At 38.0% G+C, this 21,883-nt stretch overlaps 2 protein-coding genes and 1 long non-coding RNA gene across 3 annotated transcripts; 1 reads left to right on the top strand and 2 right to left on the bottom strand.

The window, feature by feature from the left end:
• Positions 1–428: 428 nt before the first annotated feature.
• On the bottom strand, positions 429–8,185 carry LOC145962597 (uncharacterized). The gene is made up of 3 exons (XR_014435888.1): positions 7,555–8,185; positions 5,206–6,788; positions 429–1,696 (listed from the first exon to the last, which is right to left on the bottom strand). It is a non-coding gene; the product is annotated as an uncharacterized LOC145962597 (long non-coding RNA).
• LOC145962596 (BMP and activin membrane-bound inhibitor homolog) lies at positions 1,153–19,126 on the top strand. The gene is made up of 3 exons (XM_083083797.1): positions 1,153–1,708; positions 17,263–17,529; positions 17,768–19,126. The coding sequence occupies exons 1-3, from the start codon at positions 1,552–1,554 to the stop codon at positions 18,019–18,021; spliced, it is 678 nt and encodes a 225-aa protein (XP_082939923.1). The 5' UTR covers positions 1,153–1,551; the 3' UTR covers positions 18,022–19,126.
• Dcp1 (decapping mRNA 1) lies at positions 19,006–21,643 on the bottom strand. Its single transcript, XM_083083796.1, has 5 exons — positions 21,503–21,643; positions 21,222–21,434; positions 20,584–21,049; positions 20,036–20,503; positions 19,006–19,954 (listed from the first exon to the last, which is right to left on the bottom strand). The coding sequence occupies exons 2-5, from the start codon at positions 21,428–21,430 to the stop codon at positions 19,715–19,717; spliced, it is 1,383 nt and encodes a 460-aa protein (XP_082939922.1). The 5' UTR covers positions 21,431–21,434; positions 21,503–21,643; the 3' UTR covers positions 19,006–19,714.
• Positions 21,644–21,883: the final 240 nt, after the last annotated feature.

Raw genomic sequence — 21,883 nt, 5'->3', positions numbered from 1 at the left:
GAATCGTAGAGTCGTACAAATGGAGATAATTATCTCGCGACCGCGCAAGTTGAGGGACGCTAGAGATATAAATAGAAAAAAACTGAGTTTTTTTTACTGATAATTTTTTTATGGTATTTTTGTTAAAAAGCAAGTCTAATTTCTCTTATCAATTTTGTTGATAAATGTATTTTTAATATTCTTACTATTATTTAAATCTTACATTTGGCTTCCTTCATCCCTTCGCAATTCATGAACGTAAAGGGATTTCATAAACTAAAAATTAATCCTTTTCATTTTTTATTACTTTTTGAATTATAATAGATTGATAAGATTTTTATGATGAAAATGATGAATATAATTCTCACTTATTGCTAGATGTATAATAAAAACTTTTGTTACGCATCTAACTGAAAATTATTGTCGTGTTTAGTATAATTTACCGTAAATAAATTAAAAACACAAAAACTTTAATGTTACATTAAAAATATTACATTTTAAAAATTTATGAAACAAACCAAAATTTTTTTCTATTTAAAAAATCGTTTTTTTTACATCTCTAAGACCCAATTGCATCAATGTTATTTTGGCTTTAAGCGAGATATTTAAGTATGTATTTGTCTTTATTTATTTAGAAAGAAAGATAGACACATATTTAAGTCTTGCTTAAATCTAAAATAATGTTGATGTAACCTGGCCTAAGATCCAAAATAATTGCACCAATTATTTTAACTTCAAGCGAGACTTAAATATGCGTCTGTCTTTATTTATTTAGAGAGAAAGATAAAGATAGATATACATTTAAATCTCGCTTAAATCTAAAATAATGTTGGTGCAACCTGGCCTAAGGTCCAAGTGCATCAATATTATTTTGACTTTAAGCGAGATTTAAATATATGTCTATCTTTATTTATTTAGAAAGAGAGATAAAGATAGATACGTAGCGCATAGTAAAACGCGCCCGCGCCATCGGCGTAAAGAGCGAGGAAGAAAGGAGCTCTTTCGTTTTAAAAAATATCCGAGAGGAAGAGAGAGAGAGAGAGAGAGAGAGAGAGAGAGAGAGAGAAAGAGAGAGAGAGAGAGAAAGAGAGAGAGAGAAGGGCAAGTGCTCCCCGAGCCGGGTGCCTGCCTGTTTGCGGGTGCGCGCCGGCCACGGCTGGCTCCGAGACGACCGGCGGCGGCGGCGGCGACGGCGCCGACGTACAGTCAATTGTGAGTCAGTCAGCCGCCGGACAGCGACGCGGTAGTACGTGATTTCGTGTTGACGCTCCGGCTTGCCTCTCTCGCCGATTTTCCCTCTTCGCGAGACTTCAACTATCCCCAACTTTCTCTCTTCCTCGTTATGCGCGAAGCGATAACCGGACGGGCAAGGGCGACCCATCGATCGTGACGATTTCGACGGCGACGTCGACGAAGATGACGACGATGATCCCGAAGATCTAATTCGGGAGAAACACATGTGCCCGATCCTCGGAGGACGATCTCTCGTTTCGACGTACGCGAGCCAGTTGTCGCCCGAGACTCTTCGTCCGCGAGATTCCAGCTGATTTGAAAGAGTCGCATCCTTGCGGAATGTTGCCGCGCGACGCGTTGACCCTCGTGATGTTGATGACAGGTCTCGCTGCGACCGTCGCCGCCGCCGTCACCAGAAATCCATCGGATCCAGCGAATGTAGGTTCGGAAGATTACGGTTTGCTCGCCAACAACGAGGCGCGATCTGACGATAAAGGTAACGATAAAGATAAGGAATAAGATATTTTCACAAGTAAATCAAGCGAACGTTCTCTTACAGGTGTACAAGAATCTTATATACACAAGTTACTTAATTAAGGGACACAAGTCGACGCAAGCTCATTCTTTTCTCTCTCTCTCTCTCTCAACATTATTGAATAACAAAAATAAAATGACACTTGTGTTAAATGGAAAGCTCTCGCCGAGCGCAAGAACGGCAACAATCGCATTGTGCTTCGACACATGAAAGTTGAATCTCAGTCTCATTGTTATTTACTTCTCGCGATAATGTCACCCCTTCGATGTGCCAAACGTTCGTATTGCTTTTTCATTCCGTGCTACTTTGAACGTATCGATAAAAAGACGTTCGATTGTCTCATAATTTTTTCTCATGATTTTTCATCGATTTCGCAAATTTCCTCTCAATTTCCTCTCGTTATTCTAACATGGATGCATATCATAATGCTTCGATGTTCATTATGTTACTAGCAAAGGTGAGATACTCGCGTGCGTATGATCGCAGGAAGCACGGCGTGTGCACGTGCTCGGCACGCTTGTCTTACTAATTCTCGCGAATTTAGTAATTCGTATCTCTCTTCAAGGATAAGGCTATCTTATTAGTATGATTATCCTAGTTATCTATATATGAGAATTGCGACATGAAAATTAGAAGCTTCAATGAGATTGTGACGATTGAAAAGTTCGCAAGAAGAGAAGAAAAATATCGATTTGTATTTCTGTATTTGACGTAATCGATATATTTTTAACTGTATGAGACAATTTACTTTTTAAAATTGTTTTCATCGAAACAAGAACACACAAGTTTTACAGACAGCAAGTTTTATAAATTATTTAATTATATTAATAATAAAATAATAACAATAATAAGATAATAAAATAATAATAAAAATAAAATAAAATAAAAAATAATAAGATAATAAATAATAAAAATAAAATAAAATAAAAATAATAATAATAAAATAATAAAAATAAAATAATAATAAAAATAATAATAAATTATTTAATTGTATTTAAAGAAAGAACAAGAAAGAGGGAGAGAGAGGGAGAGAGAGGGCGATGAAAAAGATTCCACGTGCTTCTCCAAAAATACCCGGCGCCAAGGAGTTTGTTCGCGGCAATTCTCGCTGCAAACAAACAAAGGCTATTACGCGATGGTGTAAACCGCGAAAGGGGGTCGATCTCTCGTCCCGTTCGCGGAATGCTCAACGCGAGCAATAAAATCGAGTTTATTCGAGCCAACGAAACGTGACGTACGAGTGATTCACGATCGATCGATGATAGATTTACATCCGTATAAGCCGGCGCCTGCCCTCGCGATTTTCCTTCAAACAATCTGCCACGTCTATTGTCAACTACAACGCTGTATGTGCATCTCTTAACTGGTCAAGTAACGTTACATTTTTTCTGTGTGAGTGGCCGACCGGAGTATCTCGATAACGCATATAATTAACGTTATCTGTGTGTACAATTTCACTTATGTATGACTCTGTTTCTCTCTCGTTCCCTTCGTAGACAGAACAAAGATTATATGCGGGGTATGCGAGATAATAAATATTGAAATTTCGTTGTTCGCACGATAGCGAGTTTAGAGAGAAAGAGAGAGAGAGACGATAAAATACACTGGGCGCCAGCTTGACGCGCGAATAGCGGAGTTACATAGTGCACTATATACATGATACAAGTACACGCTTGTTGCACGCGTATCGCGTATATTGTTGCGTCTCCTGGCCTCTTTTTTTCTCACTGCATAATAATAATCGGATATGCTTACATTAGCGGCAAATAAATTCTTCGATCGCTTCGATCGATTGATTTCTTTTCGTGTCACTAGAGTCTTTTAAACGTGCATCGTCTAATTATCTTCTCCAAGTTTGGCAGCCTCAATTTCAATTTCATTTCGTTTAATTTTGAAAGATATTGAAAGTTATTTAGTGTTATTTGTTAGTACTGTAATAAGGTCTTCTGTCTATTAAAGGCAAAAATGTAAAATTTTTTTTACGTTTATATATATAGTATTATAGATGAATAAATAAGTAAATATAAATAATCTTCACAAAGCAGATTTATTGCAATGATAAATTTATTTTCCTGAAGGAAAGAGAATTGAAACATACATATATGCGATCGATAATACATATATTGCGCGCGAATTATGCATGTTTAATCAATACCATTTTTTTTTAATCGGTGACAGTAATTATTCAAAACTGATAAACATCAATGACTCGCGCTTGCGAGAATTTAAGTTTTAAATAGATTTATACGCAATCATGTTGTACTCTTGTATGCATTTTTTCTAGAATAAACATCGAGATCTCGTTTCGTTTTTTTGAACGAAATATGTCTTTATTTTTTAATTCGTCTTGGAGAGAAAAAGAGAGAGAGAGAGAGACGATCATCGATTCCGCGGAACCATTTCGTCGATTATAGTTTCTCGAATGCATTTTGCATCTCTGGCAAAGCCGCAAACTCTGATATCGCTTCTGAGGTCGTTAATCCCAATGCGTTCGGCGAATTGCTCGTTAAAGCATTCGCGTATTATGGCAACATCCGATGAAGACTCGTCTCTTAAGTATATGCGAGCAAAATGAAATGTCCATCATTGCCTAGTGAAATCGAACCGATTTTATAATGAGTCGCGCATTGAGACTGAACTGCGTCCATCCGACATTAATGGAAATTATTACATTTCTGCGATGTGACAATTTCACGTTCGCCTATGTAACGCCGATACGAAAAATATGGATCGAAAAATATATAAATTGGATGGAAAGCTGTGCGAAGATACTATTTTTAGTTTATTACACCAAGTTGCTACGGATCGCGTGTCTCTGTCGAAATTGATCAGATTATGGCTTTTATTCTCTGCTTTTTTATCATGCAAGGGAAAAATTTTACAGTACAACTTAAATAAAACATCCCTTTCACGACATTTATTGTAAACCTGGAAATATAATGACTAAATATAATGATTAAAATGCTGGAATATAATGATTAGAATATTTTTATTATTATAAGTATTGTAAATTATATGCTTTATTGTTTATTAACGATTATATATTTGTTTATGCATCAAAATTATATATTACAATACTTTATGTGTGTTTAAAATATTTAATATGTCTATATATTATTGAGTATAAAAGTATATATATTTCTTTTACATACTAGTACATATTTTACGATTATAAAAATGGTTACATTAATTTTTATTATTTGTTACTTTTTATTTTAATTTTTGATTACTTAATTTTTATTTTAACTTTTGATATTTTAATTTTTACTGTAATATTTTCTCCTTGAAACTAAGACCATGATATTAAAACAAAGTTTATGAGAACAAGGTGAACAGAGATCTTTTACAGAGGCGAGATATAATTTACATCTAATTGTTTTCCAATACATATAAGACAAGAGATAAATTTATCTGACATTGTATTTTCTAGATGATTAGTTGAAAGTTTTTCACTCAACCTCGAGACTTCGATTCGTTACTCGTTGTCCTCGTCGTCGGCGTCGTCGTCGTGGTCGTGGTCGTGGTCGTCGGCGTCGTCGGCGTCGTCGTTGTCGTCGTTGTCGTCGTTGTCGTCGTGGAGCCACCGTTGTCTTTCGAGTGGCAAACGGCGCGCCGACGACGAAAAATGCGAGCTCATCGACGCCAACGACGAGAACGAAGCCTGCGCACACGCACAAGCACACGCACATGCCCGGTTTATCGCTGTCACACACGCGCACGTCGTAAGTAGCACGGCGGCTACAGCTGGCGCACGCTGGCGTTACGCTACGTGCGCACACACACACACGCACGCACACACACGCACGCATGCCACTCGGTGGCGCCTGTCGGCCACACGGACACGCATGCATGCGTGCGTGACGAGTTTGTACCTCTCTTTACGTGCGTATATACGTGTGTGTGTGGCGTTACGTGCATGTACGTACCGTGCATAAATATTCCGGGTAACTGGATGTACGTGTGTACGTGTAGACACGGTGTGTCCCGCGAAACGATCGCGATTTGGATTCCTAACGACGATGAGTCGCCGTCTTGTTTCGTCGAATTTCGCTTCGGGATATCGCGTTACCTTTCGAGGCGATCTCGTCGGTTTTGCGATTAATTTTTTTTACGAGAATTTTTTATGTCGGATATATGACTCTCGACGCTCTACACGTTCGACGTTTTTGTCGCGACACCCTTGACATGGCTCGTTACTACTGCGTTCTGTCTGCACGCAACAATGACAGACGGAAATGACCATACCGCCGCATATAATCATGAATGCTCCTGCACACGCATGTCGTGCGTAAAATATGCGCACCGAAATGACATTTGTCAGAATCACGATACCTGCCGACAAAATTCGTCGAATATCTGAATTTTGAACCACGTGAGACGCGCAAGAGATACGGAAGACACGTGTCAAGACATACGCTCGTGTCTTCTGCCAAGTCACGTGTAGCAATCGTATCTACACCGCTTCATCTAAGTATCTCAGATTATCTGATCTCACTAACTAGTTTTGATCGATGCGCGTACATCTGCTATTAATTAAATAGCTCAACCGTTAATTAAGATGGCAGAATTATAGCGGACATAAAAGCGTAAGAGATCGTTCAAGAGTCATCGCGTTAAATAACTGCGTCGAGATAGAACAAAAGCAACTTTCGACGCGCAAAGTTAACGACTCGTTCGATGGCTGTTGATGCTAGCTTTCCGTTTAGAGCTCGTTAATCGATGTCGGAAAGTCATGTCGACGGCACGCAAACGACTCTCCGCCAAGGTTCGTCCAAGTATTTCCTACCTATTCCCACTCGTTCTCGGGCTGTTTCAGTAGTTATTTAAGGACGGCGAAATTTATGCGCCTGATCTGTTTGCGCCGCCGCGACTATGCGCGTGTAGGCGAATGACAGGCATTCCGAGATGCTAATTCATGTAATCCCGATCTCGCTCACTACTTGTTTACGATTTAGTGCCACTTGCGCCGGCATCATTCCAAGTACCGGAACCTCGCAGATGTTTGTAATCGCTCCGTAAAATCTTCATGTCCAGAAGATATCTGTACAAAAAACGTTGTTTTAACTATTATATTTTTCCGCCAAAAATCGCGATATTAGAAAATCGTCGTTTAATAAAATTAAAATCTGTAAATTCTGTAAAGTCTCGACGTCGAGAAGACATATCATACGCGTTGCTTTAACTGTCATACTTTTTCCAAAAATCGCGATATTGAAAGATTACCGATTAATAAAATAAAAAATTAAAATAATAAAATAAAAACTAAAATAATAAAATAAAAAATATATGTCACGAATTTAATTCTTTCACTATCAATCAATAATTAAAATATATATAAAATGCAGTCGCGATATTTTCTCTCGATCGCAAAACTTACGAGATATATTCTCGAACGAAAAATTTCTAAAAGAGCGTAATAAAATCGCGTGTAGAATCTCTCGAGATATTCGCATGATCGTTTGCAAAGCTCGCCTTGAGAAAGCTTCTCTCTCGCCGTGCGTTTGCGAAGAGTATGTTTCGAGAACAAGGATACTCTGTGAATGAGCGAGTAAACGTTGGAACACGGGTGTGTTTACACAGTAAGGTAGCGGATTTAAATCAAATACACGCAGATTTTCAACCGATGAATCAGAGAAACATCGTGACCGAAGAAACTTTCCCTTGCAAAAAAATCCTGAAATTATTAAGAAAAACTTTTGTATTTTATTTTAATTTATTTCTCTCGTTCGAAAAAAATATACTAGCTATCCAGTTAATGATTACATCGATTCGCACACTTTTATCGCACATATTTGCACTTTTATTACCGATTTAATATCTCGTTCGCGCTTTTGACGCTTCCGCTTCTGCCTCTTCTTGTTTGTGTAAAAATTACGCGCGCATCGCGTAAACAATCACGTGCCTGCTATAAACGCAGCTGTTTTCGGGATACGCATATTCTGTTTTATCCAATTGGAAATATAACGCGCGATCGCCTGTTAAATTCGCGAAAAGTCGAGGAAAAAAATCACTCCTATTAATATTCATCGAGTAATATTTCCAATATTCCTTTCGCCTTCCGGAGTGTTCGTTCTCATGGCAAATACACGCACACATACGGACAAACGGAAACTCTTCTTTTCACCCTTTGGCGCCCAAGGCGCATTCCACGATATCGCTCATCAAAGATGTACGACAGGACGCAAAATCGCGCGCGTCACCCCGCGCATAACTACATAACTATACCCGGGGAGACGTTTGCTTTTCGCTATTTACAATCGGCTATCAATCACCGCGCGTGTTATATTCGTGGCATTCGGAATAAAGACGGACGCGCGCGTTATGTTAATCGCCATCGCCTCTTCTCGTATGCGACGCGACGCCGCGTCGCGCACAAGCACGCACGTACGCACGCACGCACTCGTGCACGCGTGCATGCGGCATGCATGCATGTGCAACTTGGAGGATCGAGATGCGTCGAATCCAAATGACCGAGCGTTGTCGCAATCCTCGGAGCTGCCAGCAGCTCCGGCGATCAACGAACTTGCGATGCGCGATGACTGACGGGAGCTAATCGGGGTGGAAAGGACGCGCGACGCGTCTCGCGCCGGCTATTATAATCTAAATCGACAAGAACGAAGAGGGGCGATTAAAGTGTCGATGGAGGAAAAGCGGATCCTCAACTTGGAAATGTAAAGAGTTGTATATACGAAGCTTTGGAAATATACACAGTGTCTTGACAGTAATACCTTGTTTCTGTTGCTGTTTTCGATTTCATTTCGAGGAAGTAAAATTGGAAGATTTGATTGTTTTCTAGATATTTCACATTATTTGCAAACGAAAAACGAAAGGTATGATAAATTTTTAGAGAGAAAAATTATTCCTCCTTTTAACGCGATTGAGTATATTTTTAACATAGTAATTATTTAAACAATTACAGGGTGTCTACTCTCTGGAAAAATATGGAAAATCTAGAATGTTTAGGAATTTGTTGTATTTGGAAAAATGAGGATACAGAACATTTTAAGAAATTCTCTTTGATTTTGCTCTTATAAATTATAAACAATCTGCCGATGATAAGTTGTGAATTAATGTGTTTAAAATATATTGTAAATATATATCTATCTCTGTTTATATATTCAATGTTTTAGCAAAATATTGAATATGCAACGCATTCTTTATTATAATTTTTAATGTTTAAAAAATGAAAATATTATGCAAATGAAAAATGTTTATCTTATTTAAAATTACTTAATTTTTTAAATAGATTTGAAATTTAAAAGGCTCTGTATCTTTCTCTCGTGAGTAAAAAATATTAGAAAACAATAAAGAAATAAATTTTAGAAAGTTGCAGCTTTAAAGTGTTCTCATTATCTGGAATTTTGAAAATATCTGGAAGATTAGAAAATTTTCAAGAAATTTTTTTACAAGATTTGAATAGACACCCTGAATTATAAACAAAAATTATACTTATTAAAGCACTATACACATACACACATTTCTTAGCTTAATATGTTGAATTTCCAAACCAAAAAATTTAATTTTTCCTCATATCTTTTTTCTTTCGTTAGTTCTAAACGATATAAATTCGCGAGGATTTTTGTGAGTTTAACTTGATAATAGATGCGAATAGATAAAGCCTGTCATTACTTTGCAATGAAAAAACTCGACGTGTTTTCGTTTGTGCGTTCATTTGCATTTTCTCCACGCACTCGCTGCCAATTACTGGAATAGAAATCTCTTCTTTTCTCTCTCTCTTTTTCTCTATATATTGAATCGCGTCTCGCATCGGGATCACGTGCCACCGACACTCGCGATAGCTAGCCAATAACGGCGCGGCCGTTCTGGATCAATTAACGCGATTCCGAGCTTCCCCTCTCGCGGCACCGCTTTTTGCGGCCCGATGACGTGCGCGAATTGCTCGAGGCGAGCGAAAGTAATCGCGGAATAGAGGAACGAAAATCTCGGCTCAGGCTCTCATGTTCCGTATCGTATTATTGCGAGGGAACGTCGATGATTAATTATCTCGCGCAAAAATTCCCGGGCAGAAGAAAATTGCGCGTTTATCTCCGAGCATTCCCTCGCCATCTCTATTTCCCGCCGGAATTCATGCGTTTGGCGACGAGATACGCGTCTCTTACAATAACATTCTTGTATCGATGCAGGCGCACAATAGGTTTCTATAAATAAACAGCCGCACGCGATAGATTCTCGGGATCAATGTCAACGATTCCAAGGAAACGCGTCTATAAATACGCGCGTGATGTTACTCATACCAATTTTGCATTTCTGTTTCTTACGAATGATGATGAGATTAACGAGAATTCATGCCAAGAATACGCTTACAATGGACTTCTACGCAAAAATATTTGCATGTGTGGCGTCAAATAAAAAACGATACACCTCTCTCAGCCTCTGCAACGGAAAGGAGAGCTCCGGTTTCATTGATGGGACTCGATGAAGCGTGATCGAATCAGGAACGCGATACCGTTTTAGTAGCCGTTCGCGTGCGCACCTCGGCACGCGGCTGTTCGTCTACCTGCTGTCGCGAATCTTGACGTGCGCGCGTGAGCCAAACTGTCCAAATTTACAAATTTCTACATCCTTCTACTTTGCTAGGCTCCCCACTTCGCACTTTATAAGATATAACATCATAAAATTATATGTATCTTTCCTATAGCAAGATGAGTCTAAACTAGAGCTGACGATTTATTTCGAAGATCGAAATTTCGAAGGTATGACTGCGATAAACACACATTTATAAAATTATATAATAAAATCTGAATAAACTGTTGTAATTATATTGCTAAATTGAAAAATATATCTAAAAATATATCTAAAAATAATTTTTTAATAATTTATTTTTTAAATAATTTTTTGTGTATATATATATTAATTAATTCACTTTTATTTATATTTTAAAATTTCTTACAAGAATTTGCAAGAATATATTTTTCGAAGCTTTGAAGATTAATTTTGAAATTCAAAGATACTTCAAACTTCGAAGTTGTCGAAAGTAACAGCTCTAGTCTAAACCAGCCACTGGTTATCATGGGTGTGTCACCTTTTTCCTGTCATATAACAAAGACCTAAAGGGTCGAAATTGTTTCGGACGGTTGGTTCGCACTTCCTTTCCATATAAATATTGCACATATGCTGTTAGATGGAAAGATGCTTCGAATTATCACGAGTTCGAATATATCATGAGAAATTTGAAACAATTCGAATATTATTTTTGAATTTATACAATTTTGAAAGTCTTGAAAATTTTTCATCTTAGTCTTGAAAAGTCTTGAATATTTTAATAAACTTTAGAGAAAATATTGAATATTATAAATAAACGTAACATATTAAATTTTGTTTAAACAAGACTTATTTATTTATTTATTATGTAGGAATAAAATTTTTATCGATATCTCAACAGATATTTTATCGGTATCTCTACAGATATAAGAGATCGAGATGATAAATCTTTCAAAACCTTCAAGATCAAAACTTTCAAGATTATATAATTTTAAATAATATTGAAAATATTTCTAAGCAATGACTTAATTGATTGAAATTAATTAAAAATTTAATTGAATGCATGTGCCTCTGCTCTCGCAATAAATCATCTAACACGTTAGTATAAAAAACAGTATATAACTGTCAAAAACGAGTATTACGTTGAGCGACAAACGACGCTGCATATGTTGCATTCTTGAGTTGCGGGGGAAGGATGAGAAAATAGAAATTCGCGATTGCTCGTGTGATGAGCAAATTTGAGATCGCATTGCGCGACACGCATCGGTCGACAATTCGCTTCGCGCAATTACACTTGCAGCGGCTTGGCATCGTCGGCTGAGCGCCAGCTGATGCTGTTGTTGATTCGCGTTAACTGCGCATGCAAACGAGCGGGAACAAAGGTCTCAAAGGGACATTATCCCGGGGCGTTACACGCGAGACGGTATCGCTTTATCTTTTCGCCGCTTCCACGACAACCACGAAACTAAGGGAACTAAGAAGTCAAATGTTACCTCTTACCATCGAGATAAGATGATGCAAAATATGCGATCGATCGGAAAATGGACAGACGTGACTGAAGGATAATTTGGTCGCTGATGATTAAATCAACAGAGCTCATGATCGAGAAACGAATCCATTGTCGATGGAGATGATTGCTCGTCGAATACACTTCTCAACATATACTTATGATTCAAAGTTTAATTAACCCAAAGCCCGAGCTAATCACGCGCGCGTTCGGCGAGCGATAATCAAAGGTAGATTACGGTGAGTTGGCTTTGCAAAAAAAAACACCGAAAATTATCATAAAGGGCCCCGTGTTCTTCAAGGACCAACGCATGTAATTTGGAGCAATTTGGCAATTGCATATAATTGATGAGGATGCCTTTTACTCGCCGATGGCCGCTCGCGTCGCGTCCGCGTATCCGCAGTTAAGTAGGGCTAATCACCAGGTTGCCAGGGTTCTCGGGAACATCAAGAACCTGTCTTCTAGCGCCGAAACGTCGGAGCCGCGTATATACTTACGCCGATCCCTATATTCGGTCGGGGCCTTAGATACGTGTACCTGGTGCACCTCCTCTTTTCTCTCTCTCTTTCCCTCTCTCCTTTTTTCTCTCTCTCTTCAATCTACGGAATAGCAGGGGCCCCTGGAGAAAGACCCTCCGCCTACTTCCCAGAAACAAGGACCACGGCTCCCCATTGTTCTTGCTAATTGCCACCCCGCTATAACCGTCCGGACGGCGTCCACCCGCTTCCCGGGCCATCTTAAACCTCCCTCCTCTCTCCTCCCCCTTTCTTATAATGGTTCGGATAGTTCGGCTCGATAGTTACAAGTCTCAACGCAAATACCACCTTCGGTACTGCACCTTTGTGAAACGGAAATTGGCCGAAAGCCGGATCGTTCGGATTGTCTCACGCCCCTCTCGTTCCTTGCCCCGAAGGGAGGTTCGTTTACCGCATAGCGAAAATATTTTACCTGTTAGTCTCCCTCTTTTTTAGACGATTTAGAAACATAGGAAGTTACTCTCTTATGGGTGATGATTCCTGCGGCGTTACTCTGCACATTTTCGCAAATGCGACGGATTTTCCAGTCTTCTTTTGTAAAGTTGACAGTAACGAATATTTATTTCGTGAGGATTGCTTCTCTCTGAACACCTGCAACAAATAATTATATGCATATGAAAATACCAATTAATAACTTGTAACAATTTTAGATAAAATTGATTAAAAAATTACAATATATAATAATAATTATAATAATAGTAACAATAAAAATAATAAAATAATAATAATAAAAAGAATAGAAATATAATAAATAAAAATAAGAGCCAATAAATGGGAATAATTATTCTCAGCGTAAAATTACAAAATGAAAAAATCCTATTTTATTATATTATTCACAAATTATCACGATTGATTATTTAATTCAATCGTTAATGAGTTCTGGTTTCAGTAAGAGAAAACTGTTCTCTTTTAAACAAATTATGTGAAAATTTAATATCAAATTTTTTTCAAAATCACGATAAGATTATCGAACGGATCGTATGATTGTGCGCGAGTGATTTTCATCGAGACTTGAATCGCAAACGCAGAATTTCTCAAAAGTTTCTCACGAACCGCCGACGACGATGAACGGACCGGTCTTCATCGCCAGCGCTCTTTCGGCCATTCCTTTCGTCTTTCGATCCTGATGAGCTGTCCTTTCTTTTTCCCTTTTCGCATAACTCCGCGAGTTCATAACCCACCCGCTCGTAGGTAACAGGTGTCTCGTCGGACGTAAATCTCGGTCCCAGCTGATCTTTCTTTTTCAATCCGCGAGTCGTTTATAATTCTCATCGCTACCTTAATATTCCTAATGGGATATCCCTGCCGCATCGCGAATACGCGACAAGAAAATGAAACGCATTGGCAATATCTGACGATCTAGCTCGTTGGTCACTTGACCAACAAGTATTTCGAAATCGACTCTGCCGCGACTCTCGCGCATAAACTCGAAACATTCTTTTATTTTCCCCGCGCCAAACAGAGACGCGATTTGTTCTCGCTCTCACGCTAATTACTGTTACGCAGACTGTAGCGCTAATTAGAAAAGCGCGTTCGCTAATGCATTTGGCTCAATACAGAGTTCGCAATGTACCTATGCAAAGCGTTGCGCAATCCGCTTTCGCGGATTATATGGATATACTTGAGGAAGCTCGTTAGTTTCATCACTGCGTAGCAAACACTGGCGTCTATGTCTCGAAGACAGGGCCGCTATCAACCAATAATAAATTCAACAAGCTTATAAGGCTTTATTATCACATTCAAATGTTTTCATTCATTCGTTAGCTGACTACGATATTTCTTTTAAAATTGAAAAATAATATCAAATTGTTTAAGATCAATCATATATTGAGAAACAATAGTCTGTTTTTATCCTCATGTCGATAGTGAAATTTTAATATTCATTGTGAAATACGATAAATTAATAAGTAATTTAAATAATTTTGTTATCTTAAAAAAGTTCCATAAAAAATATTATCTAATATTATTATTATTATTATTATCAATATTAATATTATTAATAATATTAATATTATTTCTTTAAATGTATTATATTACTTTTTGCAATGTTCTCATCAATAATTCAAAGACTTTAAATATTTGATTCCTCTTTTCCGATGCCAATTTTTTCATGTTTAAAAAATTATAATTGCCTTCTCTTAAGTGGATCTTTTTAATCTAAAATATCTTTTACGTTAACAGCGGCCCTGGCTTCAGATACCTATTACATATCGCGTACATGTACTTGTTCATAGATCGCCGCTCTTCTAATTGCATGTACATACAAACGGTGCTCGAATCAAGTCCAGTCAGAGCTTTCTATCCTCGGGCGGGTGACTCGAGCCTCGCTCTCGAAGTCTAATCGCACCTTTATCTTCGAAATGCTTCTCTCTTTTCGTACGATAATATCGTCGACTATCTTACTTATCGATTCTATGCTTAAATCAGAAGAGCCAATAGAGTTATCTTTGAATAGGAAATATTTTACACGCTCAAGATGCATTTCTCTGTATATATTTTTGAATAAAGCTAATTTTTTGCGGGCTCAAAGTTATATAATTATAATATATATAATTATATAATATATATAATTTATTCTGCTCATGATACGACAGCGGAAATTAAAAGTCACATTTGAAAATTTCAATAATCGAAACAGGAATGTTCGCGGTATTCGTTGATGATCGTGTACGTCAATCTCGTCGATGGGGCCCGCTATCGAAGAAACGAGAGAAGAGAGAAATATAAGTAATAAAAAAGCCGAGGGAGGGTAGCTCGCCGAGGCCGGGCCGTGGAATAATTAATATACCGTGGACGCATAACGAACGACTTCGCGATGCAGTCTGTTTGTTTTCGGACGGATATTCCCCGGCCTCAGGCTCGCCGGTCGTATCTCTCTTTAGTCGGGCCCCTCGACCTCCCGCTGCTTTCTTCCCTCTTTTTCTTTTTTTATTTTAAACACGCGCGCACGCACACATGTACGGGATTGTCTTCTGAGTGCCTCTTCTTTGGAGTCTCCTTTTGGAAGCTACTGTTTCTTATTTCGACTCAACTTTATGCTAATAGTTTCTCTGGATACGCTCTCTTTTCGAAAATATATGCCTATTCAACACAACAATTATAGCGATATCTGAGCTAAAAGAATTACCAGGATGTCTACTGAAATCTTGTAAAAAAAATCTTTTGATTTTCCAAATAATTTTATTTAAAATTTCAAATAAAGAGATTTTAAAAATCCTTTGGTTTTAAAATAAGTTTTTTTATTATATTTGTTTTCTAATGTTTTACATTTATACGAAGATAAAACATTTTAACAGTCACTTAAGTTTCAAATGTTAGATTTGCAAATGTATTGAATAACTTTTGTAAGATAAATATTTTTTACTTGTATAACATTTTCATTCCTTTATCACTAAAATAACAATAAAGAACATGTATTACGTATTCAATATTTTGTAAAGACGTTGAATATACATATATAAACAGAGATATATTTATAATATATTTTAATTGCATAATTAATTTATTGACTGCTTGCAATAAAAGAGAAAAAATTCTTTAAAAAATTCCGTGAATCTTAATGAAATTCCCTTGAGAATTCCTTTATTTTTCGAGGTAGAAAAGAAATACCTGAAAATTCCAGATTTTCCACGTTTTTCTAGGAAAAGTAGACATCCTGATTATTTTTACCTATAACAATTATGGACTTTTTTTTTTATTCCAAACCTAAGTATCGAATAAAATTCTCGCGGTTCGATGAAAGGAATGTCGAAACGAACGAAGAATTTCATCATCGAAGTATGCACATTTAACAGGACGACGTTCCAAGAAACCGAGACTATATACTTGCGACCTCACAGTCTACGTGTAATTTTCCAATTCGCGAAATACGTAATCGTCGCGATGGTATCGTCTCAAGTGGCCCTATTCTTTGTCTCGCGCGTTATTTAGCACAGAGTTGCTCCGAGAAAGAAGGAAGGGAGGACGAGATACTCGCAGACGAGGCAGCGCCGCATGCCTCTCCCCATATATCCTCTCCACTTTAATCTTTCTTTTGTGACTCGGCTGTTTTAGCGTTTTTTATTCCCCGATGAGCTGGTGGACCCCGACAGGCCGAACGGGGGAAGGGCCGGCGAAGGGAGAGCCGGAGAATGAGAAGAGAGACGGAGGCAGGCAGCAAGACACATCGCTGCGGGCTTATTAGCAAGAAACCGGTGGGGAAAGACGCGGAGAGGTCGCGAGGGGGAATCGGCAAGATGGTTGGACTCGGGGGTTGGGGCAAACGAAGCCGAGCATGCTCGCAATATCATAATAAACGTATCTCGTCTGTCTCTTTCTCTCTCTCGCTTTTTCATCCTTTTTCGTCTTTGTTCATCTCGTACGGTTCTCATTAACGCACAGTCGCGTCAGTCGGGGATGCGGCCACCCTCGTTGCGTGCACTCACGCTCGGATATAAAATTTTTCTCGCGCGCAGTCGGACTCCTCGCTCGAAATCTCGATAAAGACAAGACTCCTCGTTTCTCTGCGAACGATTTATGTGCGCTTCAAGAGAGATCAGACGGTTCAGGTCCTTTGTCTCTGTCGACTTGCCGACTGACAACTAAATCACTCGTATTCGCATTGTTCGTTAAAAAGAAAATGATGACAAATCATAGAATGACAGCGACAATATGATACAATAGAATTACTAAGCTTGACAAAATTAGAAAGCGTCAAATGTATATTTCAATATATCAGAAAATAATTGGAGTTTAATCTCTAATATATATCATTTTTTATAATATATAATATACTTGTAAAATTATTTGAACTGGAATAATTGAAATGTTTGAAAAATGTTATATGCTCATAATTTCACACGCGGCTCTTTTCGCTTTTGACTGATATAATACACATGCAAACATTCGTATATTTTCAATTATTCCATTCAATATCGATTTGAAAGTATTTTATTGTAGAATTACCATATCGGTCCCATTTCTTCTTTCAGACTCTTCTAAAGTGGGAGAAGTGAGATGTTACTGCAATGAACCGAAATGCGTCCCCCAAGGGTACATGTGTCGCGGTATAAGATGTTTCACGAAGTTACCGACGAGCGTAAACTTGCCGCTTTTGAGAGCGGGATACAGCGGTTGCCTAAACAGTACGTTCAAAAAAGACAAGTGCCCCGAAGATTTTCTCTGCTGCGATCAGGATCTCTGCAACCACGAGGACAATCCTGCGATGAGAAACAGACTCAACAAGACTCTAAGAGAAGGTTCGACCGTTTTTTCCTCTCTCTTTGCGTTTCCCGTTCTCCAACATTCCGGTCACCGTATCTATCATGTTTCGATCATTGCGATATAACATCTTGGTTCGTTCAATATTTAGGTATCATCACGTGCGATTAGAATCTTGCTTCGCATTTTCGCACATTATTAATCGAATTAAATACGTATTTTTTTCATCTTGTGCTTCTCGATGTTTAATTTTCGTCGCTCATGATATCGTTGCAGCGATGAGCGATCAGCGACCATACTTGGCTCCTTTGTATCCGAAGGGTCAGGATGGAAGTCAGACGACGGTCCGTTGGTTTCCGAGCGCGATCGTCGTGGCCATCTGCGGATTCGTCGTCCTGCTGATCATCGCCAGCCTTGCTGTCAGATGGCTGCATCCCATACCGCCGCAAAATACAAACAAGTTCGTGCCGTGTAGAACATCCGATAACGGACCGCCCTTACTTGGACTACCGAAAGTGCCTCTGGTTTAAGAAATCCCACGCGATCCAAAGACAAGTTTTTCGATGAAAGTGTTCGAAATGATAGTTTAATTAGTAGAGCTGACTTTAATATATGACTCACGGACAATCGGAATTGTGCCATATATTTGCGTAGCAAAGAAATGCTACGCATTAGAATCTTTATAAGTTCTGGATAAAATTACTTTACAATATATAAATAGTAATCTTATTCCAATATTTAACTTTGCTTCAACTCCAACGATTTTTTATAGTATATATGTGTGTGTTCAATATACAAGTATGCAGGTTTCTGCGAGATTTTATAGAGAGAGATATGCCGGAGTCATATACTAAGAGTCCAGCCATAAGGCTACCTAGAAAGCTAGCGGGCCGTCGGAGGCTCCATTCGGCTGTGAATTTTACGAAGAAAGCAACTATTGTAAATTATATCGTAACAATTAGTACGTATTTTACTTGTTGCATTTCCTCGAAACGTCCGTCGCGACGGCGAAGAGTGAGAAACGAGGGGTCGAGACTTTGAGACCCTCTAAACATGACGTTACGACAATACAGTATACCTACAGTCTCTGTATCGTTATAAAATTGTAAATATAGATATATATATATATGTACTTTATGTATTTTTTATCATATTGAATTTGACGATGTTGCTTGAATTACGGTGTAACTCACGTAAACGCGATCTGTTAACGTTGCAATCATCGTGAATTCTTGTTCCCTAAAAATATTATTATTATTATACATAATTTTTATTTACAAACAATACCCCTCGAGTAAACTAAGGAGAGACTATATATATTTCACAAATTATCTCGTAACGGAAAATAAATTTGTAATTGACATAATTTTGTTGTGCCGTTGCGACTTCAGTCACAGCCATTAAATTTGTGAAAGAGCGTACTTTAAGAATTTAATTATATGTATATTTTTAAGCGTATTCCGTATAAACACTATATTGTGATATATAATACAACGTAATAATGACTAAATAAATACACAGAGATCTGTCTAGACTTTATTTTACATTGTGTTACTTGTGAGACGTGAACAAAAAAAAATCAAAGTAAAGTGTATTTTGAAGCGTCTTCTCAATGCATTATGTTTTGTCTCTCTATTTATTTGTTCCTTTTCATTGATAACATATACATACCACATCGGTATTCGGTATATAGGAAGGATACGTCATTACTCTATAAAATAAGTATTATTCCTCGTTTAACCAACTCAGAATATGGAATCGTGTGATTTTAATCCCATAAAAGACGCGCATATAATAGAAACATTTTGGCATCACAGTTTAAAAACCGTTCATTACTTTTCTCGTATATATCATATTCAATTTGCTTCATAAATTTCTCATTTATTACATGTTTCTTCTTGCGAGTCATTATTTTTTTATTCTGTTTCGAAAAAGATTCATTGCTTTATAAAAATACTGTTCAAGGTATTATACTTTGCTTTCTATTTCTGTATTTTTTTTCTGATCCTTGGCCAGAAAATAAATGTTCTCTTTCTTTAAAAGAAGTAGTTTTCATCTTCTCAGGTCAATTGAATTTTGAGCGTGAAATTACGCGTCTTGTCTACATATGTACATGCACATGTAACATAGAAATATCGAGATTTAGTTTACTTGTTTTATCAGTCACAACCCATACGACATGGGTTTTTCCGGGATAATGTTACAATAATAAATGTGATGATTTTAGGAGAGTATCTCTCCGAATGATTTGACGTAGGCCTCGTGAAGTTTGTTGATAAAATCCGGATCGCTTTTTAATAGATAGTTGAATGCTTGTAAAAGTTGATTCCTTGTCAATGGTTCTAATGGTCTGCTTAAGGGCTCGGGTGGACTGGGAGCGGCAAACATTACAGGAGGTATTAACGCTGGCGCTGATCCTCTTCCTGACAACGTAGGCGCTGCCGGAATAATGTCGTCCGATGACTAAATCAAAGAAAAATAAGAATTAAAATATGTACATATTTAATAAATTTAAGATAGATGAAGTTTTTTAACTTTTCTTACTGTGCTTCCAGAAGCGTGAGCAAATAATGATGCAAGCGGATTAGCATTATTGGTATTGGTAATGTTTGAAACTTGATGATTTCTTAAAGTAGAAGACGTCGATGTGTTGGTTGGGGATTGTATCCTGAGGAATCCAGTGGTTCCATTCGAATCGTTAACGTTCTGAGTTATGGGTAGTGGCAGATCTTGCGAGATCGGCGCTGATGTGGACATTACCGATTCTTGTTGGGAAATCGGTTTGTTCCGTCTTTTAGATCTATTCACTGTAGGAATTGTCGTCAATTGCAATTGATGAGTACCAGGTTGCGGCGTTATAGATCTCTGTTTCTCAATATGTTTCTCAATATGTTCCAAAGTGTGCGCTGCTGGATAAGACATTAAACGCGCAAGTAGAGGCTTATTCGACTCGACTGCGACAGTTCCTCCCGAAGTAGGTTGATCGCCTGGCTTGAATTGCCCTGTGTTCACCTGGCCGACAATATACAATGAATGAATGAAGAATCGAATATACATTTTGCTCTAAAAGTATAAGATATGATATTACTAACCTTAGCCTTAGCAAAAAAATCCATTACACTTTGTGAAGTGACGTCAGGTCCTAAGGGAACGGATAATGAACCAGAAATGTTGTCAGTCGTAGGTGTAACCAATGGAGACTTTGATCCGATTATTGTGTTACTGCTGTCGCCACCACCACCTCCGCCACTCCCACTGACTCTGCTTGTGTTAAAATCTTCTTGCGCCTTGCTGAGCATGCTGAATATATCCACATTGTTTACGCTGGGTCCCGAGACTTTTTTAATTTTATTTTGTGGCTTGCTATTGATCTTGCGACTTTCTTCGCATTCCTTTAGGAGTTTATTCAACATGTTTGCAATACGAACACACTCTTCTTTTTCGTAAAACCAAATGCCGTAGATATTGCATCTGGAATTTCTATACAGCAGAAATGGCTCCTGCAGTTGTAAATCCAAACCCGGAGCAACTGGTTCTACTAAATTATTCGTATTTAATCTGCAACAGATTTCATTTTTTTTTTGACATGATTATATATATTATCAGTACTATTGATGGAAACATAAGTGCAAGAAAGGTAGAACTTGGATTAAAGTAATTTGCGAATCTTTCGAGAGTAACCATTTGAGTTATATACAAAATTAGCTCATCATGGAAAGATGTATACTACCTGTTCATTATGAGAATACTGTTGTATGGCTCGCCGTTTCTTGAGTAGAGAAATAGAGCGCCCTCGATGTCGGTCTTTTCCCATTCGTTCTCATCTCCATTGAATGTATATAAAGCAACATGGGTCGCGGTCTCGAGGATATCCTTGACGTAAGGGTCGACTCGTTTTAATGCAGCCACGTTCATCCTCAACTCAGTTCGATCCGTCATAACGCTGATAATTGTTGAGATTAGGAGGGACACGAGGGGCTCGAGTAAATCAGTAACTTAGCGTAAGCGTACGGTTTTCACCACTTTCCGGTTAATCGCATCAGTCAGGGAGAGTCGTATTTTCAAATAACGTAAGCAGCTGCTTCTGCAATAAACGCCATACTGGATTTTCGGGTTGATACGATTGTGATGCTAAAGAGTTCGCCAAGTCTTCGAAAGATGGCGTGGCGGTGGCATTTGTTTTTTTTTTCGATTTTTTTAAATCGGTGGTTACGTTCCAATTTTATTCTCGAAATAAAGCTACATTTCTTTCCGTCCAACACATCCTCTTTTTTGTATCCTTGGATGTTATGGCATTTCCTCGTCCCAAGATCATAGGGTCACTTCTTTCTTTTTGCAGAAATATACCTGGGAATACCTTCTCATTTATCTTCTCAGGCGCATTTTTAAAAA

The sequence above is a fragment of the Camponotus vicinus genome, unplaced genomic scaffold, assembly GCF_025532165.1.
Source record: "Camponotus vicinus isolate PSW18456_S1 unplaced genomic scaffold, iyCamVici1.0 SCAF_12, whole genome shotgun sequence".
Taxonomy (NCBI): Eukaryota; Metazoa; Arthropoda; class Insecta; order Hymenoptera; family Formicidae; genus Camponotus; species Camponotus vicinus.
Note: the sequence above shows the minus strand (reverse complement) of the source record. Positions and strands in the feature narration are given on the sequence as shown.